A 27,506-nucleotide genomic window follows, 5' to 3' on the forward strand; every position below is an offset into this window, starting at 1 on the left:
TCCTCAAGAGCAGTTCCCCAGCTTGTGAGCTCCACCATCTAGAAAGACATGGGAAGGCACAAAATGCTGGAGTAACTCAGCGGGTCAGGCAGCATTCCTGGAGAACATGGATAGGTGACGTTTCGTGTCGCGGCCCTTCTTAAGACTGGACGTTTCGGGTCAGGACTCGTCTTCAGACGAAGAGTTGTAGCTATCTATATACCATATTTCAACAGACCAGTTAGAAATAACTCACAAGTTACAACAATGCTTCTGAAGATGAGCCCCGACTTAAAACGCCAAGTGTGAATAAGGGTCCTGACCCAAAACGTCAATTCTGAAGAAAGGTCCCGATCTAAAAGTTCACCTATCCATGTTCTCTAGGGATGCTGCCTGACCCGCTGAGTTACTTCAGCATTTTGTGTAATTCCTTACGAAACCAGCATCCGCTGTTCCTTGTTTCTGCTGCAAATAAGAAAACGCTCCAAAGAGTGGTAAAAACGGCAGAGAGAATCACCGGCTGCCCACTTCCCTCTATGGAGGATATTGCCATCTCATGCCACCTCAGCAGAGCCACTAACATCATTAAAGACTCCACACACCCCACCTGTTTGAACTGTTCCCCTCTGGCAGGTGTTACAGGTCAGCCAAAACACGCACCTCCAGACTAAGAGACAGTTTCTTCCCCAAAGCAATCTGCACACTCAATATGAAAAGCCACTGAGTATTACTCATGCTGCACTCTTCCACGCTGCTACCTATCTTACATTTTACCTTGCTATCACCATTGTTTATTGATATATTGCAATATTGATTATTTATTTATCTTAAGCCCTAGTTAAATAATATTGTTTTTAATTTGCGTCCTGTGCTTTTATGTTAGTATATTATGCACCAATGGAGTGGCACTAATAATTTTGTTGTATGCAGTGCTATCAACGACAAATAAAGGCATTCATTCATTCATTGATTCATTCATTCATTCCTCCATAGAAGAACACGTGTTCACGGAAACATCAGCATTCACATCAAAGATCCTGACTTAAATAGGAGTCATCCTTCTTTTGTTGTCACTTGATCTTCCCATCAAACGACATTGTGGGATCTCTTTTATACAATGGCTGCTGTAGCCCAAGCCAAAGTCACATCATTGCCTCTCCATGGCAACAAGGTTGATACTAGCTGATGGCCTTGTAACCAATTTCAACTTCCTGCAAATCAACACAAAGTCTTTGAGTCTGATTTTTTTTTTAGTTTCGTTTAATTTCGGGATACAGCATGTAAACAAACCTTTCGGCCCACCGAATCCATGCCATTCAGTGATCCCTGCGCATTAACTCCAATCTACAAACACACTAGGGACAATTTACAGTTTTACCGGCTAATTAACCTCCAAACCTGTACGTCTTTGGAGTGTGGAAGGAAACCGGGACTCCCGGGGAAAATCCACACGGGTTACGGGATGGACGTACAAACTCTGGTCAGACAGCACCCGCAGTCAGGATCGAACCCGGGTCTCTGGCGCTGTGAGGCAGCAACTCTACCGCTGCGCCACCGTGCCGTCCTGGTTTGTGAAATGTAAATATCCATTTTGAATGCGGCAATATCAATCGATACCAACGAGACTAAAGAAGGCAAGATGGATCGTTGAATAAAATTGTACTTTTTGTACATCAGCTTAACCCTTCCAGCAGACCAACACGTGACAATTACATTTCAATAACTTTTAACTTTCACTGAGGTCAGCTGAAACACCAAAGTGCCGCAAAGGAATTTGATATTTGCACACTATTTGCAGAGTGACCCAGAGAACAAGTAAAGCATTTGTTATTACAACAGCAATATGATTCATTTTGACACATTCTCTGATCGTTCTGTTTCACTTCAATTAAATGTACTTCAAGCAGCATCAAATTTATTGGTCTTTTCATATCATCAATGCAAGCCTGAGATATTAGTGTGTGCATTGCATACCAAATTTCACAAATACTTTCAAAGCTACACTCAGTCAGTTTTCATTGTATATAATCCGTTCCAACAGTATTTGAAAGATGTTTTGCTGAAATGTGGAAATTATTATGTGAAGAAGAGCTTCAATACCCGTCAGCAAACACTGGCATGAATATTAATCATTGGATGCACAGCCTGTTTCATTGCCTCCATTTTGGTTGAGTACACAGAAGTGCACAGAAGCAAACACAACATTACCAAATCGTGAAAGGCCTGGATAGAGTAGATGTGGAGAGGATGTTACTACTAGTGGGAGAGTCTAGGACCAGAGGGCATAGCCTCAGAATGAAAGGACGTTCCTTTAGGAAGGAAATGAGGAGGAATCTCTTTAGTCAGAGGATGATGAATCTGTGGAATTCGTTGCCACAGAAGGCTGTGAAGGCCAAGTCAGTGGATATTTTTAAGGCAGATAGATAGATTCTCGATTAGTATGTGTGTCAGGAGTTATGGGGAGAAGGCAGGAGAATGGGGTGAGGAGGGAGAGATAGATCGGCCATGACTGAATGGTGGAGTAGACCTGATGGGCCGAATGGCCTAATTCTGCTCCTATCACTTTTGAACATGAACCAGCAGTGGCTGAATGGCAGTGGTCGATGACAAATCTTTTCAGTCAAACAATAGAGCAGCAGGTAGAACTACTGCCTCATTGTACTGCAGTTGTACAGTGCCCTAGTGAGACCGCACCTGGAGTACTGTGTGCAGTTTTGGTCTCCAAATTTGAGGAAGGATATTCTTGCTATTGAGGGTGTGCAGCGTAGGTTTACTAGGCTAATTCCCGGAATGGCTGGACTGTCATATGTTGAAAGACTGGAGTGACTAGGCTTGTATACACTGGAATTTAGAAGGATGAGAGGAGATCTTATCGAAACGTATAAGATTATTAAGGGGTTGGACACGTTAGAGGCAGGAAACATGTTCCCAATGTTGGGGGAGTCCAGAACAAGGGGCCACAGTTTAAGAATAAGGGGTAGGCCATTTAGAACTGAGATGAGGAAAAACTTTTTCAGTCAGAGAGTTGTGAATCTGTGGAATTCTCTGCCTCAGAAGGCAGTGGAGGCCAATTCTCTGAATGCATTCAAGAGAGAGCTAGATAGAGCTCTTAAGGATAGCGGAGTCAGGGGGTATGGAGAGAAGGCAGGAAAGGGGTACTGATTGAGAATGATCAGCCATGATCACATTGAATGGCTGTGCTGGCTCGAAGGGCCGAATGGCCTCCTCCTGCACCTATTGTCTATTATCCAGCAATCCTTCTTAGATCATTACCTATGCTGCTGTACTATGCTTACATGTTCTGTTGTGCTGCTGCAAGCAAGAATTTCCTTGTACTATCTGGGACATGTAACAATAAAACACTCTTGACTCTTGAGTTCCACCAGTACTTTGTGTCCTTTTGTGTAAACCAGCATCTGCAGTTTCTTGCTTTGACGCACCTACTGTAGATACTCCTAGATTAGGGGTGCAAAAGATCAAACAAAGATCGGGTACCATTAAACTGTCTTCATGCAGAGGTATTCTCCGTGTAGCATGAAACCAGGACACCAGGTGTCACAATATTGCGAGCCGCTGGTAAAGGCAGTGGTTAAAGTCAGTCACATTCCCCTTCCTAACAGAGAAGCTTCACCAACGCACAAAGTACGATACCACCCATGCAAGGTACAACTGATAAGAAAACTGGAGAAGTTCAAACTTCATTGAAAACTGTACTAGCGAGAAAGCAAGTTGGGTTCAAAGCAGGTGTGCCAATCTTCACCATCCAACAAAATGCAGAAAGAACTGTGGTCACCATAACCACAGTGGTGCAGCTGGTAGCACTGCTGTCTCACAGCGCCAGCGTCCCAGCTTCGATCCAGACCTTGGGTGCTGTCTGTGTGGTGTTTGTACGTTCTCCCTGTGACCGCGTGGGTTTCCTCCGGGCGCTCCAGGTTCCTCCCCCATCCCAAACATGTGTGGGTTTTGTAGGTTAATTGGCCCTCTGTAAAATTGCCCCAGATGTGTCGGGAATGGATGAGAAAGTGGGATAAGGATAATCGATGGCCAGGATGTACTCGGTGGGCCGAATGGCCTGATTCCATGCTGTTTCTCCAAACTAAACGTGGGCGGCACAGTGGCCCATTGGTAGAGTTGCTGCCTTACAGCGCCAGAGACCCGGGTTCGATCCTGACTACAGGTGCTGCCTGTACGGAGTTTTACGTTCTCCATGTGACCTGCGTGGGTTTTCTCCTGGATCTCTGGTTTCCCCCCAAACTCCAAAAACGTACAGGTTTGTAGGTTAATTGGCTTGCTATAATTGTAAATTATCCCTAGTGTGTGTAGGGTAGTGTTAATGTGTGGGGATCGCTGGTTGGCACGGACTCGGTGGGCCGAAGGGCCTGCTTCCACGCTGTCTCTCTGGACTAAACTAAACTAAAACTAAAGTAAACTTAAACCATAAAAGCTTTTGATAGGGTCTGGCACAAGACACACTGACTCACAAATTATAAGCTTCGCATCAGCAAATCCTTAATAATACTAATAGAATAAATCTACAGCAAACAAGAAGTGGAGTACTGATCAATAACAATGGTCTTGAATGATGTGAAACCTATGTAGGAGCGTACCCTAGGATATCAGGTCTTACCCTCTACTTTTGCCTCCTCTTTTTAACAAATCATGTCTAATGCCTTAATGGATTACTGGAAACTATATCAGCGCCAGAGTCCCAGGTTCGATCCAGACTCTGGGTGCTGTCTGTGTGGTGGTTGCATGTTCTCCCTGTGACCACGTGGGTTTCCTCCAGGCACTCCAGGTTCCTCCCCCATCCCAAACATGTGTGGGTTTGTAAGTTAATTGGCCCTCTGTAAAATTGCCCCAGATGTGTAGGGAATGGATGGGAAAGTGGGATAAGGTTGATCGATGGTCAGGATGTACTCGGTGGGCCGACACATGGTGGGGTTTTCGTTTAGTTTAGTTTAGAAAAACAACACGGACACTGGCCCTTCAGCCCATCGAGTACGCGCCGCCCAGCGATCCCCGTACACTAACACTAAGGACAATTTACAAATTTTTACCAAAGCCAATTAACCTACAAACCTGCACGATTTTGGAGTGTGGGAGGAAACCGGAGCACCTGGGGGAAACCCACGCGGTCACGGGGAGAGCATACAAACTCCATACAGACAGCACTCACAGGCAGGGTCGAACCCGGGTCTCTGGCGCTGTAAAGCAGCAAAACTACCGCTGCGCCACCGTGCCGTAGGTGACTTGTTGGTTCACTGGTGTGTAAAGACAAGGATGAGGAGGCAAAGATCGACAACTTTGTGCCTTACGATTGACTCGGATCTGATGGCAAGGGCCACCCAAATTTCCTGTCAAATACGCCAAGAGTTATTGATTGGAAATAAATGCTGAGAAAGGCAAAATAATGACAGTTTCCCAAGATCACTGCCAGCGATGTCAACATGATGATCAACAGTGAACGAATAGAAAGGGAAACTATTCTCCCAGTTGTAGGCGACTGGCAGTAACCATCAGGAAACATTTAATAAGAACTAGACCAAGTGGACCCGTTGGGCCCAAACCTCTCCTGCATTGGTGCAGCACCCTTTCCTACCCCCTCCCTCCCCTCCCCCTCCCCACTTCCCCTTCCCCTCTTCATCCCTCTCAACCCCCCTTATCCACCCTCCCTCCCCCCCACCTCCCTCCTCCCCACCTCTCCCTCCCTCCCTCCCCCCCCCTCCCTCCCTCCCTAGGAGATAGATTTAAACTTTAAAATGTGAATAACTTTAAAAATATAACACCGATTTCAATAAAACTACTTGCTTTACCATTAAAGCGATGATGGTGAGTAAGGTGGGCCTAAAATTGTCACGCTATCGTGTACCGTTTTGGCTGTAGTTCAATCACAAATAAACAAACAAACGATAGTTTTAGTATATAGATGTCGATCAGAATAGGCTGACTAACCACGTTAATGAAAACCCGGATATGCAGAAATATTTTATTTAAGATAAAGTCATGGCCGTGAGAAACGATCACACTGAAAAAAATCTACGGGCCGGGTTTGAGGCACTTGAGATGCACTGTGTTGGAAGGCTAGTGCTTGACTCTTACCTTGAGCATCGGCCCAGTGAAACCTTCAACTGAAACTTAGAAGCGCAAGGTAGGAATCTGCAGTGATTTGTACACATGACATGAACACCGGCCGCCCTTGCCAACGTCATAATGTAGGGCATTATAAGGAAACAGACACAGGGAACTGCAGGTGCCAGTTTACAACAAAAAATCCACACAAAGTGCTGGAGTAACCCAGCAAGGAAGGCAATACACCTCTGGAGTACGTGGATGGGTTGACGTTTTGGGTCGAGACCTTTCTTCAGATTCATTGTGGTGGGGGGAGGGGGTTAGGGGGAATGAGAAAGCTGGAAGAGGGGTGGGGGTAGGACAAAATCTGGCAAGTGATAGGTGGATACAGATGAGAGGGGGGCGGGGGTTGATAGGCAGATGGTTGGTTAAAGAACGGAGATGTAAAGTGTGAGATAAGGATAGAAGAGGTGCAAATTGTGAAGCAAGAGGAAGGAACATAGGCGGGAAGGGATGGGAGAGGGGATAAACGGGTACGAATCCAGATAGGGCAGAGGGAATGGAAGCGGAACAGAGTACTGATTCTGGATGATCAACCATGATCATATTGAATGGTGATGCTGGCTCAATGGGCTGAATGGCCTACTCTGACACCTATTTTCTATATGTCTATGAACATCTGCACCCACTAATAGCAGGTCCTGCTTGGGACTGGTTTGTCTTATAACTGAGGGAATTAAAATTACATGCAGATTTCTTCCAAATTATATGCCTTCAAACAAACTACAGTAATTGTGGTCGTTTGATTTCTTTGTTACAGCGGTAGAGTTGCTGCCTCACAGCGCCAGAGACCCGGGTTCGATCCTGACTACGGGTCTTGTCTATACGGAGTTCCTACGTTCTCCCCGTGACCTTGTGGGTTTTCTCCGAGTGCTCCAGTTTCCTCCCACACTCCAAAGAACTGCGGGTTTGTCGGTCAATTGGCTTTGGAAAAAAATTGTACGTTATCCCTAGTGTGTAGGATAGTGTTAGTGTAACGGGGATCGCTGGTCGGCGTGGGCTCGGTGGGCCGAAGGGCCTGTTAACACGCTGTATCTCTAAAGCCTAAAGTCAAAGAGAAAAAGCGGATTCAATATTGGTAATTGGGAAACTTCAGGATTGTTATAAAAAGGTCCAACTAAGCTAAACTACATTGCAGCTCGGCTCTCTTCAACCTTCACGGAGACAGTGAGTTCTTGGTGAAGTCACCACCATCCTGTCTTGAATTGGGCAGGAAAACAATTATTCTCTGCCTCACAGCGAACAATTTGTAGACCGCGGATGCGGAATTGGTTATTACCTGAGGAGACTCGTCCGTCTATATGCGAGAAGATTCATAGCATCTTTGATAAAAAGAGATCAGATTATAAATCTTCCCACTTGCGTTGATAGGCTGCAACTCAGGGAGGTTATTCATAATTGTGCCTGCTACTTAAAGCCTCAGGAAAACGTCAGGAGGGTTTTAATTTGCACATAAAAGAAACAGAAAATGTGGAAAGACTCAGCAAGATGGGCAACAGTGTTGGACGTAGTTCATGTGATCTTTGGCCGGTTCTCATGAAGGGTCTTCAACTTGAAATGTCAACTACAGTTTCTCTTTTAGATGCTGAAACAAGGAACTGCAGACACTAGTTTACAAAGAAATAAGACACAAACATAGAAATATAGAAAATAGGTGCAGGAATAGGCCATTCAGCCCTTCAAGCCAGCACCGCCATTCAATGTGATCATGGCTGATCATCCAAAATCAGCACCCGTTTCCTGCTTTTTCACATACCCCTTGATTCCGTTAGCCCGGAGAGCTGCATCTAACTCTCCCTTGAAAACATCCAGTGAATTGGCCCCCACTGCCTTCTGTGGCAGAGAGTTCCACAGATTCACAACTCTCTGGGTGAAAATGTTTTTCCTCATCACAGTCTAAATGGCCTACCCCTTATTCTTAAACTGTGACCCCTGATTCTGGACTCCCCCAACATCAGGAACAATTTTCCTGCATCTAGCCTGTCCAATCCCTTAAGAATTTTATGTTTCTATAAGATCCCTTCTCATCCTCCTAAATTCAAGTGAATATAAGCCCAGTCGACCCATTCTTTCATCATACGTCAGTCCCATTATCCCGGGAATTAACCTGGTGAACCAATGCTGCAAAAAGTAGGAGACCAAAACTGCACACAATACTCCAGGTGCGGTCTCACCAGGGCCCTGTACAACTGCAGTAGGACCTCCTTGCTCCTGTACTCAAATCCTCTCGCTATGAAGGCCAAGATGCCATTTGCTTCGTTCACTGCTTGCTGTACCTGCATGCTTACTTTCAGTAACTGATGTACAAGGACACCCAGGTCTCGTTGTACCTCCCCTTTTCCTAATCTGACGCCATTCAGATATATAATCTGCCTTCCTGTTCTTGCCCCCAAAGTGGATAACTTCACATTTATTCACATTATACTGCATCTGCCATGCATCTGCCCACTCACCCAACCTATCCAAATCACCCCGCAGCCTCATAAAATCCTCCTCACAGCTCACACTGCCACCCAGCTTTGTGTCATCCGCAAACTTGGAGATGTCACATTTAATTCCTTCATCTAAATCGTTAATATATATTGTAAATAACTGGTGTTCCAGCACTGAGCCTTGCGGCACCACACTAGTCACTGCCTGAAATTCTGAAAAGGACCCGTTAATTCCTACTCTTTGCTTCCTGTCTGCCAACCAGCTCTCTGTCCATGTCAATACCCTACCCCCAATACCATGTGCTCTAATTTTGCACACTAATCTCTTGTGTGGGACCTAGTCGAAGGCTTTTTGAAAGCCAGATACACCACATTCACTGGCTCTGCCTTATCCATTCTACTTGTTACATCCTTAAAAAATTCCAGAAGATTAGTCAAACATGATTTCCCCTTCATAAATCCATGCTGACTTTGACCGATCCTGTCACTGCTTTCCAAATGCACTGCTATAATATCTTTAACAATCGACTCAAGCATCTTCCCCGCTACCGGTGTCAAGCCAACTGTCTATAATTCCGTGTTTTCTCGCTCCCTCCCTTCTTAAAAAGTGGGGTTAGATTAGCTACCCTCCAGTCCACAGGAACTGATCCAGAGTCTATAGATCATTGGACAATGATCACCAATGCATCCACAATTTCTAGGGCCACCTCCTTGAGTATTCTGGGATGTAGACCATCAGGCCCTGCCTTCAGTTCCAACAGTTTACCTGACACCATTTCCTGACTAAGGTGGATTCCCTTCGGTTCCTCCCTCCCACCAGATCCTCGGTCCACTAGTATTTCTGTGAGATTATTTGTGTCTTCCTTAGTGAAGACAGAACCAAAGTTCCATAGCAAAGACAGAACTGCAGATACAGCTTTCCAAAAAAAGACACACAGTGCTGGAGTAACTCAGCGGGTCAGGCAGCACCTCTGGAAAACATGGATAGGTAATGTTTCGGGTTGGGTCCCTTCTTCAGACTTTATTTCCACAGCCTTTGGAGATTGGAAGAAGAGTCCTGACCTGAAATGTCAACTGTCCCTGTTCTCCGGGGATGCTGCCTGACCCGCTGAGTTACTCCAAAGTTTTGTGGCTCTTTTAGAGGTTTCTTGATCTAATGAGTACTTTTTACACTTTTCTGTTTTTATTTCAGCGTTCCAGCACCTGCACGGCACTTGTCTTGCTCTCAGGGGCTCGTGCAAACCCTGACAGAGTGTGGCCACTTAATGCTAAGCATGTAAATAGAGTGAAAAATGATAGACAATAGACAATAGGTGCAGGAGTAGGCCATTCGGCCCTTCGAGCCAGCACCGCCATTCAATGTGATCATGGCTGATCATTCTCAATCAGTACCCCGTTCCTGCCTTCTCCCCATACCCCCTGACGCCGCTATCCTTAAGAGCTCTATCTAGCTCTCTCTTGAATGCATTCAGAGAATTGGCCTCCACTGCCTTCTGAGGCAGAGAATTCCACAGATTCACAACTCTCTGACTGAAAAAGTTTTTCCTCATCTCCGTTCTAAATGGCCTACTCCTTATTCTTAAACTGTGGCCCCTGGTTCTGGACTCCCCCAACATTGGGAACATGTTTCCTGCCTCTAACGTGTCCAACCTCTTAATAATCGTAAACGTTTTGATAAGATCCCCTCTCATCCTTCTAAATTTTCAACCATTCAAAGATTGAATTATACTTTATCATCTCATGTACCTAGGTACAGTGATATGCCTTGTTTTGCATTCAACCCAGTAAAAAAATCATGTAGCAGACACACCTAGGCAGCACACAAGTGTCTCCACGTTTTGACACCGACAAAGTTAAAAAAGTTCACCGAACAGTCATTTCAATCATTCCTTGATTTTATGTTGATCATAAGATCATAAGTGATAGGAGCAGAATTAGGCCATTCGGCCCATCAAGTCAATTCCGCCATTCAATCATGGCTGATCTATCTCTCCCTCCTAACCCCATTCTCCTGCCTTCTCCCCACAGGTAAGTGGGAAACCAAAGCTCTGAATGTGATGGGAAGCTACAGCAGTTGAGTCCCTTGTTTATTGACTGCGATCAAACCTGTGTGAGGTGAGTACAGAATTCCTCGCAATGAGTGCCCCCACAGTATGTCAGACAGAACTCCATGCTGTCTGCACTGCCAACATGACACGGGTATCAGTGTAGATCAATACATTGCTTCCAAGGAAAGCTGTCAGGAGTCGAACGACTGGACAGTTTCTGCCCTCATACAAGTGGAGCCACAAGGAACTTCAGATGCTGGCACTTTGAGTGAAACACAAAGTGCAGGTGTAACTCAGCGGGCCAGACAGCATCATGCAAAGGCAACATTTCAGTTTGAGGAAGGGTCCCGATCCAGATCGTCACCTTATCCATGTTCTCCACAGACCTGGTGAGTTACTCCAGCACCTTGCGTGTTTTCCTCCTCATTTAAGTCTGGGAATCAGATACAGTAAGGATCTTCAAATCCACAATAGTAGCCTGAAAGAATAACTTGCTGGAAGCCGCTAAATAATACGTCCCCTTTGTGAAGCTTCGTGAGCAAAGTCACTGGTACCTGCCATTAATGTAGACATGACTAAAGCTGAGGTGGTACATTTGATGAGTGGCAGACCAGTCGGTGTTAAATCTTTTTGTTTAGTTTAGTTTTGAGATACAGCGCGGAAACAGGCCCTTCAGCCCACCGGGTCCACGCCGACCCCAGCGATCCACGCACACTAACACTATCCTACACACACGAGTGACAATTTTTGCATTTACCAAGGCAATTTACCTACACGTACTTCTTTGGGGTGTGGAGGAAACCGAAGATCTCGGAGAAAATCCACGCAGGTCACGGGGAGAACGTGCAAACTCTGTGCAGACAGCACCCGTGGTCGGGATGGAACCCAGGTCTACGGCGCTGCAAGCGCTCTAAGGCAGCAACTCTACTGCTGCGCCACTGTGCAGCCGGTGGCTGCCATTAATTATCCCTCTCCTTCTAGAGTGGAGTAGAATATGACAGAAGTGATTGCTATTTTGTGGACAAAGAGCCAAAGGTAGTGCTGCCCTCAAACACTTTAATTACTGCCTTACAGCTCTTGCAGCACTGGGTGGCGCCACCAGCAGTGGCTTGCTGCCTCACCAACAGTCTGTCCGTTCTTTCTTATTTTATTGTTATTTTTAGTGTGTGTTAAAAAGTATGTTTTAGGGTTCCTTAGTTTGTTTTATGTGGGGGTGGATGGGGGGGGGGGGGGTTGGGGGAAACTTTCTTTCAATCTCTTACCTCGACGGAGATGTGATTTGTTTCCGTATCGTATCTCCGTCCCCACTGCGGCCTAACATCGTGGAGTTGGCGGCCTTTCCTGGAGACCGACGGGCGCTCCAAGCTGCGGGAGTCTGCGGGACTTTAACATGGCGGAGCTTGCGATCCCTTTGCCGGGGATCGAAGCCCCAACCGCGGGGCCTGGGGACTTCAATATCGTGAAGCCCGCGGTCTCTGGTAAGAAGAGGCCGACTCAGGAGCATGGCGCGGAGAGATTTTCAACCGCCCCGACGCGGGAGTTTCGATCACCCCGACGGGGGCTTCGATCGCCCCGACTGCGGAGGGTTCGACTGCCCCGACCGCGGGAGAACAAGGGGAAGAAGATTGCACTTTATTGCCTTCCATCACAGTGAGGAATGTGGAATCCACTGTGATGGATGTTTATATTGACATTTATGTGGTTGTGTGTCTGGTTGCTTTTCACTTGGTATGACTGCATGTTAACTCAAATTTCACTGTACCTCAATTGGTACATGTGACAATAAACTGACCTTGACCTTGAATTCCCCTTCCCATTCCCACATTGACCTCTCTGTCCTGGGCCTCCTCCTTTGTCAGAGTGAGGCCAAACGCAAATTGGAGGAACAGAACCTCATATTTCGCTTGGGCAGCTTACAACCCAGCGGTATGAGTATTGATTTCTCTAACTTCAAGTAACCCTTGCATCCCCTCTCTCTCTCTCTCCCCCGCCCCTCCCCCACACAAGTCTACATACCAGTTTTAAAGTCGTCTTGTTGAGTCTCATTGTCCGTCACCCGTTTTCACCTAGCCCACATCTGACAAAGGCCTGTTTCCTTTACCCTCATTACCTTTTTGCATATCCCTCTGTATCACCACCTGTATCTCTCGTTTCCCTTTCCCCTGACCGACTTCGGGTCTGAAGAAGGGCCTCGACCCGAAACGTCACCTATTCCTTTTCTCCAGAGATGCTGCCTGTCCCGGTGACCTGCTCCAGCTTTTTGTGTCTATCTTTGGTTTAAACCGACATCTGCAGCTGCTTCCTACACCACTCACCATTTTGATTCAGGTGTCGGCAGGGCTTGGCTATTTCTATCGCCGTTCCTGCAGATTGGAATCAGACAAATAATTGTAGAAGGTTACAGCACAAAAGCAGTCAGTATCCGATCAGTCTAGGTGATTAATTGAATTGACCTTGCGCCCTACGATTTGCCTCTTTCAAGTGGGAGTCAGCTTTCAAAGGGCAGCACAAATGCTATGCTAACGTAACCTTTCAGCATAAGTCTAAGAGGAAAAAAGAATACATAAAGAGAGGAAATGAACACAGTGAGACACTGTTAAATCAGGCGGCTGTAACAAATAATTGCAGTCTCACAATACAGGTTCGCCAATATACTATTGCCGAAGGCATTGTCATGTGGCAAATTACTGTGGCAATCTGGATTACATGGTTACTTTATTAAGTAACCAGAACAGAATAACACCCATAAGACATGTCTTAAATGTTGGATATTTCATCATTATATTATTTTTTATTAATTCCCTTACAAACAATAGACAATAGACAATAGGTGCAGGAGTAGGCCATTCAGCCCTTCGAGCCAGCACCGCCATTCAATGCGATCATGGCTGATCACTCTCAATCAGTACCCCGTTCCTGCCTTCTCCCCATACCCCCTCACTCCGCTATCCTTAAGAGCTCTATCCAGCTCTCTCTTGAAAGCATCCAACGAACTGGCCTCCACTGCCTTCTGAGGCAGAGAATTCCACACCTTCACCACTCTCTGACTGAAAAAGTTCTTCCTCATCTCCGTTCTAAATGGCCTACCCCTTATTCTTAAACTGTGGCCCCTTGTTCTGGACTCCCCCAACATTGGGAACATGTTTCCTGCCTCTAATGTGTCCAATCCCCTAATTATCTTATATGTTTCAATAAGATCCCCCCTCATCCTTCTAAATTCCAGTGTATACAAGCCCAATCGCTCCAGCCTTTCAACATACGACAGTCCCGCCATTCCGGGAATTAACCTAGTGAACCTACGCTGCACGCCCTCCATAGCAAGACTATCCTTCCTCAAATTTGGAGACCAAAACTGCACACAGTACTCCAGGTGCGGTCTCACCAGGGCCCGGTACAACTGTAGAAGGACCTCTTTGCTCCTATACTCAACTCCTCTTGTTACGAAGGCCAACATTCCAACGGCTTTCTTCACTGCCTGCTGTACCTGCATGCTTCCTTTCATTGACTGATGCACTAGGACACCCAGATCTCGTTGAACTCCCCCTCCTCCTAACTTGACACCATTCAGATAATAATCTGCCTTTCTATTCTTACTTCCAAAGTGAATAACCTCACACTTATCTACATTAAACTGCATCTGCCATGTATCCGCCCACTCACACAACCTGTCCAAGTCACCCTGCAGCCTTATTGCATCTTCCTCACAATTCACACTACCCCCCAGCTTAGTATCATCTGCAAATTTGCTAATGGTACTTTTAATCCCTTCGTCTAAGTCATTGATGTATATCGTAAATAGCTGGGGTCCCAGCACCGAACCTTGCGGTACCCCACTGGTCACTGCCTCCCATTCCGAAAGGGACCCATTTATCCCCACTCTTTGCTTTCTGTCTGTCAACCAATTTTCTATCCATGTCAGTACCCTACCCCCAATACCATGTGCCCTAATTTTGCCCACTAATCTCCTACGTGGGACCTTGTCGAAGGCTTTCTGAAAGTCGAGGTACACCACATCCACTGACTCTCCCCTGTCAATTTTCCTAGTTACATCCTCAAAAAATTCCAGTAGATTTGTCAAGCATGATTTCCCCTTCGTAAATCCATGCTGACTCGGAATGATCCCGTTACTGCTATCCAAATGCTCAGCAATTTCGTCTTTTATAATTGACTCCAGCATCTTCCCCACCACTGATGTCAGACTAACTGGTCTATAATTACCCGTTTTCTCTCTCCCTCCTTTCTTAAAAAGTGGGATAACATTTGCTATCCTCCAATCCACAGGAACTGATCCTGAATCTATAGAACATTGAAAAATGATCTCCAATGCTTCCACTATTTCTAGAGCCACCTCCTTAAGTACTCTGGGATGCAGACCATCAGGCCCTAGGGATTTATCAGCCTTCAGTCCCATCAGTCTACCCAAAACCATTTCCTGCCTAATGTGGATTTCCTTCAGTTCCTCCATCACCCTAGGTTCTCCGGCCCCTAGAACATTTGGGAGATTGTGTGTATCTTCCTCAGTGAAGACAGATCCAAAGTAACGGTTTAACTCGTCTGCCATTTCTTTGTTCCCCATAATAAATTCCCCTGCTTCTGTCTTCAAGGGACCCACATTTGCCTTGACTATTTTTTTCCTCTTCACGTACCTAAAAAAACTTTTGCTATCCCCCTTTATATTATTGGCTAGTTTACCCTCGTACCTCATCTTTTCTCCCCGTATTGCCTTTTTAGTTAACTTTTGTTGCTCTTTAAAAGAGTCCCAATCCTCTGTCTTCCCACTCTTCTTTGCTATGTTATACTTCCTCTCCTTAATTTTTATGCTGTCCCTGACTTCCCTTGTCAGCCACAGGTGTCTCTTACTCCCCTTAGAGTCTTTCCACCTCTTTGGAATAAATTGATCCTGCAATCTCTGCATTATTCCCAGGAATACCTGCCATTGCTGTTCTACCGTCTTCCCTGCTAGGGCCTCCTTCCAATCAATTTTGGCCAGCTCCTGCCTCATGCCTCTGTAATCCCCTTTGCTATACTGTAATACCGACACTTCCGATTTTCCCTTCTGCCTTTCCATTTGCAGAGTAAAACTTATCATGTTGTGATCACTGCCTCCTAATGGCTCTTTTACCTCTAGTCCCCTTATCAGATCAGGATCATTACACAACACTAAATCCAGAATTGCCTTCTCCCTGGTAGGCTCCAGTACATTCCAGTACATTCACCCAAATTTAGCTCCCACAATATTATTGCAATTTGTGTTTTTAAAAAAAAGCTAAATAGCCAATACAGATTAGTTTAGTTTAGTTTTGAGTTACCGCAGCGAAACAGGTCCTTTGACCCACTGAGTCCGCACTGACCAGCGATTCCCGCACAATAACACTATCCTACACACACTAGGGACAATTTTACATTGATACCGAGCCAACTAACCTACAAACCTGTACGTCTTTGGAGTGTGGGAGAAAAGCGAAGATCTCGGAGAAAAACTAAGCAAATCACAGGGAGAACGTACAAACTCCGTACAGACAACACCCGTAGTCAGGATTGAACGCGGGTCTCTGGCGCTGTGAGGCAGCAACTCTACCGCTGTGCCACCGTGCTGCCCTGTGGTACGGATTGCAGAAAGGAGGTATTTTCAACAGTTCGGAAGCCTGACATGATTGCCAATTGGCATGGGATGATGTGGCCATCAGAAAAACAGCCCAAGTCCACACCCCACCATCAAACACCCATTTATTCATTAATCCTACCCTAACCTATTTATCTTATGTAAGAAAATGGCCCCTACTGCTTTTGGAGGCTGCACTGAAAGGAGAAAAGTATTCAAATCGTCATCAATCCAAATAATTGCTCGAAGAGGTTATAAATATCGAGGCATGCAGCGTAGAAACAGGCCCCCCTGACTGCCAAGTCCACGCCTACCTTGAAACAACCCATCTACACTAATTATATTTTATTTTCCACAGTCCCATCAACTTCCCCCAGACTATGCCATTTGCCTACTCAATTTAGAGGCCATTTTACCTACTAACTCACATGCCTTTGGAGTGCTGGAGAAAACGTTTTCCTTGGTCAGCAGATTGCCTCAACTACTTTTTCTCCACCACCAAATGAATAATATTTTTTTTCAATCCAATTCTTACTATATAATAACAAAACACATCAGAAACGACTTCTGCAGCCTCTTTGATGCTTTAGGGAGACCAGTAACAGCAATAAACTGTGCGGTAGAATTGCTGCCTTAGAGCGCCAGAGACCCGGGTTCGATCCTGACTACGGGTGCTGTCTGTACGGAGTTTGCACGTTCTCCACGTGAACACGTGGGTTTTCTCCGGGTGCTCCGGTTTCCTCCAACACTCCAAAAACGTACAGGTTTGTAGGTTAATTTGGCTTCTGTAAAAATTGTAAATTGTCCCAATTGTGTAGGATCGTGCTAGTGTACGGGGGTCGCTGGTTGGCATGAACTCGGTGGGCCAAAGGGCCCGTTTCTGCGCTGTATCACTAAACTAATGTGGCCTCCAATCACAGTGCACATGTACAATTTTCCCATGCGCTATACTTGTGATACATCCCAGCCCCAGAGGGGGTAACCTTTTCAAAATTTATGCCTGCGCACGATCACGTCTGCAATCTATAAGTGATCCTCTTGCAAGATCGTTGCTCTGCATTTCAGTAAGAAGTCGGTCTGGAGTGTGGGTCCGTCTTATCATCAAAGATTCTCTCTGCCTCCTTGGTCTTCTTAACTGCTTAGTCATGAGCATCCAAGCAGTGCCTTTGCACCTGCTCTTGTTCACTGTCACTTCTGCCTTGTTCAGCTGCCTGAGTGCTCCCCTTGTCCCACGCAGATGGGGCAGCGACTTCATCACAGGGTTGATGGGCTCCAGAGTTTTGTTACTTCTACAACAATGCTCCAGTTAATTCTCCCGGTTCCTCTGCGTCACCATGAACATCTTCTCTCATGCTCAACGACCCCGGTGAAAATACGTGGGTCACCTCGTGGATCTTGCAGATCTGTGCACAACTCTCCCGTGTAACGCCATTTAGTTTAGTTTCATTTCGTTCAGAGATACAGAGGGGAAATAGGCCCCTTCGGCCCACCGAGTCCGCACCGACCAACAATCCCCGCACGTTAACACTATCCCCTACGTACAGTAGGGGTGATTTTACATTTATACCAAGCCAACTAACCTACAAACCTGCACGTGTTTGGAGTGTGGAAAGAAACCAAGGATCTCGGAGAAAACCCACGCAGGTCACAGGGAAAACGTACAAACTCCGTACAGACAGCACCGGTAGTCAGAATGGAACCCGGGTCTCTAGCGCTGTAAGGCAGCAACTCTACCCCTGCGCCATCGTGCCGACATTGGATGTTTCCTAGCTCCCAGCTCCCGTTGTAATTTTTATGTATGTTTGCTTTAAAGGAGCGGGCAAGTGTTACATATTGAAGGTACAAAGTACTGCTGATGCTGGAATCGTCGGCAAAATACAAAGTGCTGGAAGAACTCAGCGAGTCAGGCAGCATCTGTGGAAGGAATGGTCAGGCGACGTTTTGGGTCAGGACTCTTCAGATTGGAGGTTGGCTTTAGTTGATTCCAAGTGGTTGATGTTCTGGCAGCTTCCACAGCAGTAGCCCCAGGTTCAATGTGCTCAACAACCTGCATCGATTTTCTAGGCTACAATTTTTCAGCTCTCTCTATATTTCTTCCTTTGGGTGTAGATGGGGATCATCTAGACTGACCACATGGGGTGACAACGTTGTCCTGCTCTTCAAACATCTGAAAGCTATCTGCTTGTGAATTGCTCTGTAAGTATAACTGATGCTGCCTTACAGCGCCAGAGACCTGGGTTTGATCCTGACTGTGGGTACTGTCTGTGCGGAGTTTGTACGTTCTCCCCATGACTTGCGTTGGTTTTCCCAGGGAGCTCCGGTTTCCTCCCACACTCCCAAGACGCACAGGTTTGTTGACTAATTGGTGAAATTGAAAATTGTCCCCAGCGTATGTAGGATAGTGTTAGTGTGCGGGGATCGCTGGTCAGCACAGACTCGGTGGGCCGAAGAGCCTGATTCCTCACTGTATCTCTAAACTAAACTAAACTGGGTTCTGGCATATTTTGTTTAATTATAAGTCTTTAAAAAATATATATATATTTATTATTTTCTTTCTTTATTGTCTGTCTGTCTCTTTATTTAATTATTTGTTATTATGATTAAAAGTTATTGAACTTCAAAGTAAAGCATTTCTTATCCATGTACATGGAAATGGTGGATAGCTTTAGCCAAGACCCTTTTAGGAAAGATGGAGTCCGGTGCGATATTCTGGGGAACACCTCTACTCACTTGTGTAAGCAGGAGCTGCAGATGCTCCTGGTTTAAACCGAAGATGGACACAAACGTTAGAAGGGTCTCGAGCCGAAGGGTCTCGACCCATTTCTTCTCTCCGGAGATGCTGCCAGTCCCGCTGAGTTACTCCAGTTTTTGTGTCTACCTCTGTTTACTTCCTTCCAGTCGCTGATTGTATACCTTATCCTGTCTGCCACTGGCTTCTCAATAAATTTCCCAAACCAAGTTTTATACTTGCCTCTGATTATAATTTCTTGCCAAAAAATGGATTACCTTGGCAACTCACTCGCACGTCAGACCCTCGAGGAACCGGCAGATCTAACACAGTGCTGTACAATCAATATCATGTGTAACTTGAGGGTCAATGAACTTTATTGCTGAAAGTGCTGAATAATTCACAAGCATATTAGCTGCCCACAAGTGCAGCCTTTCCATTTGCAATTCAATTGTCTTTTAGCTTGCCATCTCACATTGTTTGTGGCCATTTCAAATCATCACCAATGACCCACTTTGGACAAAGGAGACCATGAAGGGAGGTCCTTGAGTAAAATCACTTTAGAACAGGATAGACACTAGGTACTCAGCGAGTCAGGCAGCATCCCTGGAGAAAAAGGATGGGTGATGTTTCGGGTCGGGACCCTTCATCAGACTCTACAAAAAAAGACAAGTTCTGCTAAGCAGAGGAGAGTGTTAGTTGAGGGAAATTGGTAGAGACTTTGTTGGAGGAAGAAGTGAAGGTCCTTGAGGCACTCCTGGTGGGGGATGGAGTGACCATGTAGAATGACCATGGAAAAGATGCATGAGCAGGTGGCCTTGAAACCGATAGTTGTTAAAGAGTTAAAGGGCGTGCGAGGTGTCCTGGGCATAGATGGGAAGGGGTTGGACAAGGAGAGATAAGATCTCGATCCAAAACATCACCCATCCTTTTTCTCCAGAGATGCTGCCTGACCCATTGAGTTACTACAGCACCTTGAGTCTATTTAGTTTAGTTTAGTTTGAAGAAACAGCATGGAAACAGACCCTTCAGTCGACCAAATCTGCTTTCACCAGCGATCCCCGCACATTAAAACTGTCCTACACACACCAAGGACAATTTACAATCTTACCAAGCCAATTAACCTGCAAACCTGTACGTCTTTGGAGCGTGGGAGGAAACCGGAGCTCCCAGAGAAAATCCACACAGTTTATGGGGGAACTTACAAACTCCGTACAGACAGCGCCCCTGGTCAGGATCGAACCCGGGTCTCTGGCGCTGTAAGGCAGCAACTCTACCGCTGCGCCACCGTGCTATCTATCTTTGGTGTGTACCAGTATCGGCAGTTCCTTGTTTCTACACTTTAGAACTGGAATAGCTTCACTACAGCGGAGATGAATGGTAACTTCTGCCACATTGATGAATGGTAACTTCTGCCACATTGTCTTTTGCATTATGATATATAACGGCAAAGCCTGAATCTAAAATAAACAGTTTGGCTAGAATCAATATAGATTTCCATTTCTTAGCATTAGAATCGCTTCACCTGGAAATGAAAGTGGCAATGGAGATGTGAATGAAAATATGACATTGTGAGAAACCAGTTACATTTACAGAGCAGAAGCCAATGGATGGGTTTCTGACATTTCAGGGACAGGACAACCCTGTGTGCTTCCCCTTGTGTGATTACTCTGTATGTAACCCACTTGTGCAATGGAGATTGATGGAGACACAGGAACTGCAGATGATGGTTTACAAAAAAATACAAAAAGTGCTGGAGTAACTCAGCTGAGACTGAAGAAGGGTCTCAACCCAAAACGTCACCCATTCCTTCTCTCCAGAGATGTTGCCTGTCCTGCTGCGTTACTCCAGCATTTCGTGTCTGTCTTCGGTTTAAACCAGCATCTGCAGTTGCTTCCTACAACAGTTACTCCAGCACTTTAGTTTCGTTTAGTTTATTGTTACAGTGAGAAGCTTGTGTGGTGTCCTATCCAGTTAACGGAAAGACAATAGATGATTCCAATCGAGCCGCCCACAGTGTGTGAATGTCTGTGTACCTGCACTGATTCCTGGCATGTTAATGACTCAGAGAATGTAGAGGTGAAGCAGCAATTTGCTTCTGATGAAAGGTCATTGCCACAAATGTTAACTCCTCTCCAAAGATGCTAAGATTAGGATTACCAGCAACATCTGCTTAAAATTCAACATTTCTGAGACCCACGGTATCATCCTGTGGTATTAATACCACGCTATTTATTGGACATTCCCTTCCTCTGTGAACTTTAGTTTCGTTTAGTTTAGTTTAGAGATACAACGCGGAAACATGCCCTTTGGCCCACCGAGTTTGTGCAAACCAGCGATCCCCGCACACTTACACCATCCTACACACAATTTTACAAAATTGTGTGTAAAAATACACAATTTTATACCAAGCCAATTAATCTTCAAAGCTGTGCGTCTTTGGAGTGTGGGAAGAAACCGGAGCACCCGGAGGAAACCCACGCAGGTCCCGTGGAGAACGTACAAACTCGGTACAGACAAGCACCCGTAGTCAGGATCGAACCCGGGTCTCTGGTGCTGTAAGGCAGTAGCTCTAACGCTGCGCCACCATGCTGCTTGGGAGCTCAGATTAAGGCTTTATGTTAGTTCACCACAGGTGCCCTGTGGTGTAGTTGTGGGAAGAACTGAGGTGTTCTTCCATTTTGTCTTTCAACATGGGCAGCGTTCACTCTGTGGGAATTGAACTTTACTCCAGAGGCCGACAGAGGCAAAAACAAGTCTGCTAAAAGTCTTCAGGGTGGCCACGGTGGCACAGCGGTAGAGTTGCTGCCTGACAGACCTTGCAGCGCCGGAGACCCGAGTTCAATCCCAACTACGGGTCCTGTCTGTACGGAGTTTGTACGTTCTCCCTGTGACGCCGTGGGTTTTCTCCGAGATCTTCTGGTTCCTCCCACACTTCAAAGACGTACAGGTTTGTAGGTTAATTGGCTTGGTATAAGTGTAAATTGTCCCTAGTGTGTGTCGGATAGAGTGAAGGGCCTGTCGCATTTTAGGTGATTTTAAGGCGACTGCCGGCGACTGTCAAAGTCGTAGCAGATCGCCGAACTTTTCTTTTACCCGACGACAATGACCACGACAATGCCGAGTTAGCTCGAGATTACAGCGTCTTCGGAAACATCACGAAATTCCCACGCTGTCATTGCTTTTCTGGCGTCCTAATTTCCGCTGAAATCACTAGCAAGTCGGTAAGTACCTGAGAGTTTTGAACTATAACACCTTGTATGGGTTACTTAAAAACCAAGCTTCACTGTAACAAGGCATAAACTGGATTTACTTCCAGTTTATTAATAGCTGTATTAAAAAAAAAAAAATTAAAAGTGGATTTTTGTGAAAGGTGTGTGGGCATTCTTTGAAAATGTACGGGAGATGCATATCTGGTTTCTGGGTTGCATATCTGGGTTGGGAGCCCACTTTAAATGTAATGGCTGATGGCCATAAACATCGCAAAAATTCCCACGCTTACCTGACCGTCAAACTATCGCCTCCAATCTACCTGTCAAATGTCCTGACGGTAAATAAATTGGTTAAACACAAGCATTTTATGGTATTTTGAAATGACTTTACTTATTTTAATATAATGTGCTTCTAAATGCATCTAAGAGAACCTATCAAACCTGGGGACAGCATGCGACAGCGCCCGCAATAAGCTACGATACCTGGCGACAAGCCAGCTGTCGCCGAGAAATTTCACCCCGGATGATTTCTCAGCGACGCGCCGAGATCCACTACGATTCTTCGAAGACTCCTCACGATCATGCCGCGACACCCGGCAAACTGTCGGCGACAGCCTAGTCACCGACAGTCGCCTTAAAATTGCCTAAAGTGGGCCAGGCCCTTGAGTGTGTGGGAATGTCTAGTCGGTGCGGACTCGATGGGCCGAAGGGCCTGTTTCCGCGCTGTATCTCTAAACTAAACACAACGAAAATCTTGTGAACTCAAGGCTTCGCCTAGGAACCCTAATCTTCCTGCACAGATAAAGACGTCTGTCTTTCAGTGGAAAGTTACTGGCTGCAGGATCTCAAGAGATAACCCTGTAAACAAGTTACTTTTATGCTATGAGAAATTATATAAAAATACTAAAAGCTTTGAATCCCGTGGAGCACTCTCTTGCTTGACTGTTCTCCTTGTCTGACAAGTTATTACGAATAAAGTCGCTCCAGTTTGAATGTCACGTCTGGTGTAAATTATTCCGACACGACACCTCTGTGGATTTCATGTCAAGTTTTTTGAAACTTAAAACCTTGCACTTTGCTATCCACTTATTTTTTGGATGGTGATGTGTAAAGGAAGTCCCCAACATTGTTCAAGTCCCTCGTACAACGGTCACTTCAGGGTGCACACAACGTGTCGGAGTAACACAGCAGGTCGGGCAGCATCTCTGGAGAAAAGGAACAGGTGACGTTTCGGGTCGGAAACTTTCTTCAGACTGAAAGTAGATGGGGGTCTGGAGGTAGGAAAAGGCCAGAACAAATCAGGGCCGGAAACAGATGACCAAGGAAGGGTGGAGCCCACAATGGTCCATTGTTGGCTGGGGGAAGAGGTGATAACGAGGGGTGGAGCCCACAATGGTCCATTGTTGGCTGGGGGAAGAGGTGATAACGAAGGGATACAGGGATGCGGACAGTGGAACTAGCAGTATGACTAGGGTGAGAGTGGGGGTGAGGGTTGGGGGGGGGGGGGGATGGAGAGGGATTGCAGGGTTACTTAAACTTCAGGATTTCGTTCCAGGGTGTTCATTGTGCTGCTTTAGACTCTCCTGTGTTACACTGTGATTCTGCCCGATTCTGGTGCATTCCGTGTGAGGACAAGAAGATCTTTGAAGCCCGATGGATGTTTCTTATGATCAAAATCATAAGAAGTTTAGGAAGCTTTTGTTTTCTACAGGCTTTTGATTTATAAAATGCTTGACTACATCAAAATTAGAGAGATGTTTTCCTTGCTAGATTGCAGATTGCTTGCAACACAGTGGCAGACCCATTGCTGCATTAGCCTCACGGCTCCAGCGACCCAGGTTCAATCCTGGCCTCTGCCGCTATCGATCCAAAGTTTACACGTCCATCTATGACTATGTGGGTTTCCCCCCAGTGCTCCAGTTTCCTTTTCTTTCCCAAAGACAGATTGGTTGCCAGGTTATCAGCCAATTAACCTGGACAGAGTTGATAGGAATGTGGGGAGAAAATAGGATTAGTGCAAATGAGAGCTTAAGGCCTGTTGAATTTATAACCATTTTCTGCAACACAGTGTGCATTCAATCCATGCAGTTCATTCCAGCTCTTAACCTTCAGTCCTTTTTACCCCTTTTATTTCCCCGTAATCATTCAATTTACATGCCCGTGCATTCCTCTTTTGCCACTTGCAGTAGTTAAACACAGGGACAATCACACTACCGGCACATCTGTTCGATGAACTTTTTGTAACTGTCGGCCCCAGTAACGTGGCGGCTCTTGTGCACTGCTGTACGATTTTACCGGGTTGTATACAAAACAAAGCATCTCACTGTATCTAGGCACATGCGACAATAAAGTATTATTGAATCATTGAATCTTAGAAGACGTGGGAGGAAACTGGAGGATCTGAATGAAACGCACCGGGAGAAGAAATAAAACACCACAACTTGGCAGCCGGCGCCTGGACTGAACCTCAGTCACTGGAACTGAGTAACACCAGCGCTAACTGCAGTGCCTCTGGGCTGCCTCGTTGACTTTGCACACTTCCATGAGTGACACAGAACACTGAAGGGCACATCACAGGAACAGGCCCTTTGGCCCACGATGTCCGTGCCAAACATAATGCCGAGATAAACTCATCTCATCTGTCTGTGCAGGATCGATATCCCTCCAATCCCTGCATATCCATGTGCCTATATCTAAAACCCCATCAATGCCACTATCATACCTGACTCCACTACAACCTCTGACAGCGAGTCCGCCGTGTAAAAAACATACCCCGCACATCTCCTTTAAACGTTGCCCCAGACTCTAAAGCTGTGCCCTCTTGTCTTTGACATTTCCACTCAGGGAAAAGGATTCAGTGTGGAACATACTGAATTCACAGACTACACTGGCACACTTTAGACTTTGGAGATACAGCGCGGAAACAGGCCCTTCGGCCCACCGAGTCCTTGCTGACCAGCGATCACCCCGTGCACTAGCACTGACCTGCACACCAGGGACAACTTACAATTTTACCAATGCCAACCCTTGACATCTTTGGACCGTGGGAGGAAACCGGCGCACCCGGAGAAAACCCACGAGGTCACAGGGGGAACGTACAAATTTCGTTCAGACAGCAGTATAAGAAAATAACTGCAGATGCTGGTACAAATTGATTTATTCACAAAATGCTGGAGTAACTCAGCAGGTCAGGCAGTATCTCGGGAGAGAAGGAATGGGTGACGTTTCGGGTCGAGACCCTTCTTCAGACTGATGTCGGGGGTGGGACAAAGGAAGGATATAGGTGGAGACAGGAAGATAGAGGGAGATCTGGGAAGGAGGAGGGGAAGGGAGGGACAGAGGAGCTATCTGAAGTTGGAGAAGTCGACGTTCATACCACCGGGCCGCAAACTGCCCAGGCGAAATATGAGGTGCTGCTCCTCCAATTTCCGGCGGGCCTCACTATGGCAATGGAGGAGGCCCATGACAGAGAGGTCAGACTGGGAATGGGAGGGGGAGTTAAAGTGCTGGGCCACCGGGAGATCAGTTGCGTTAATGCGGACCGAGCGCAGGTGTTCAGCGTCCAGACAGCACCCGTAATCAGGATCGAACCCGGGTCTATGGCGCTATAAGGCAGCAACTCTACTACTGTGCCACTGTGCTCCCCTTCAATATAGATTATTTGTAATTATCTGCAATTAAAACATACTCAACAAAATTTTGCTCAGCTCAAAATACTAATAAAAAGTAGAAAAAACCCCAATCTAATCAAATATGTTGCATTTCCATACAACAATGTAACACACTAATTTCTGAGGAAGGGTCTCGACCCGAAACGTCACCCATTCCTTCTCTCCCGAGATGCTGCCTGACATGCTGAGTTACTCCAGCATTGTGTGAATAAATACCTTCGATTTGTACCAGCATCTGCAGTTATTTTCTTACACTCATTTCAAAGTCTTGGAACTAAATCCTTGCCTCTGACGCAGGGCCGTCTTAACGCATGGGCCTGATGGGCACTTGCCCGGGGCCCCACGAGCATAGGGGCCCCATGCTGATCTGTGTATGTTAAGTGACTTGCAATAAATAAATACTACTTTAAAAATGTAGGTTCAATAAGTGCTTTTTTCGCAACATTTTCCATCCCTAAGTGCTTCTCACAGCGATCTGTAAGTACTTTTCGCAACAATGTAGCACCCTAAGTCCATCGCTAAGTGCTTTTCGGTAAGTGCTTTTCGCCGGCACGACAGGGGGGGGCTGGTAGGGAAAGGGGGGTGGGGGAGAGTAACGGTAGGGGCCCCAGTACACTGCTTTGCCCGGGGGCCCATAATGCTGTAAAAACGGCCCTGCTCTGACGATCAATGGCCATTAGGTTCTCCAGGCGTTGCTTATGGCATGATGTTTGTTACACATACAGTACTGTTGTAAGGAAATGTTGAACCTATGAATATTTTCGAGATGTTTAAAACATCTCTAAATCTGGTTAATTATCGGCATCAATTCAAAGGTGAGGCAACATATTGCGGATTCCCCAGGTCTCTTATTACTTACTTCTCTCAGACGCAGGCGCCAAATCAATAAAATTCTGGCACTTTTCACCTAAAATAAAAGAGAGCTAAAATTATTTCATTTCCATCAACGTTAACAAGTTCCAAAACATTATCTCTCGGCATCTTAAAATCTAAAGTAGAAAGCCCGTTTTGATCTTTCTCCTGGGAATTCTCAATTCTCAGAGAACATAGAGTCTGAGAAAGGTATAAAAAGTTGACAGAGATATGAAAGGTATTTGCCCAACCACCCCGCATCAGTATTCATCTCGATGCAAGCAAGTAGTTTTGAAGAGGGAATTTTGTTTTTAAACTACGCTGTGGGTTTTTTTAACCTTATATTTTATTCCAGGATTTCAGGAGCATACTTGGAAAAGCAGAACTCGAAGATGTGTCCTATACTGCTTATCAATTCCATTTTGTGGCCGCTATTTTTCTTCTTGTAGCCTGTTCAGATGCAAGGTCAATCATTGAAGCTACATTGATCATGGTACCATTGATCATGGTACCTAGGATCATGGTACCTAAGGAGGCCCCAAATGCAAGGTGGTAAAAGGAGTGCATTATATTTTCAATCCTTCTAGTTGGCAAACCCACTGGAGCAATAAACTCACTGCTACAGTGGCCCCGGTTCAATACTGACCTCTGCCGCTATCAATCTGAAGTTCGCATGTTCTATCTATGACCATGTGGACCATGTGTCCTTTTCTTTCCCAAAGACACATTGGTTGCCAGATAATCAGCCAATTAACCCGGACAGAGTTGACCCATCTACGTTAATTCCCGGAATGGCGGGACTGTCCTATGTTGAAAGACTGGAGCGGCTAGGCTTGTATACACTGGAATTTAG

General features: G+C 45.9%; 1 protein-coding gene across 3 annotated transcripts in view; it reads right to left on the reverse strand.

Annotated features, from left to right (window-relative positions):
* gsg1l (gsg1-like) overlaps positions 1 to 27,506 on the reverse strand; it is a 140,305-nt gene that overhangs the window by 43,093 nt on the left and 69,706 nt on the right. For 2 of the 3 annotated variants that reach the window (XM_078418462.1, XM_078418463.1), the window contains one exon: positions 26,661 to 26,708. The exons of the other annotated variant lie outside the window; for it this stretch is intronic. In XM_078418462.1, the coding sequence (XP_078274588.1) occupies positions 26,661 to 26,708 (48 nt within the window). The remainder of the gene's footprint in view (positions 1 to 26,660; positions 26,709 to 27,506) is intronic. 3 annotated transcript variants of the gene reach the window in all.

The sequence above is a fragment of the Rhinoraja longicauda genome, chromosome 21, assembly GCF_053455715.1.
Source record: "Rhinoraja longicauda isolate Sanriku21f chromosome 21, sRhiLon1.1, whole genome shotgun sequence".
NCBI lineage: Eukaryota > Metazoa > Chordata > Chondrichthyes > Rajiformes > Arhynchobatidae > Rhinoraja > Rhinoraja longicauda.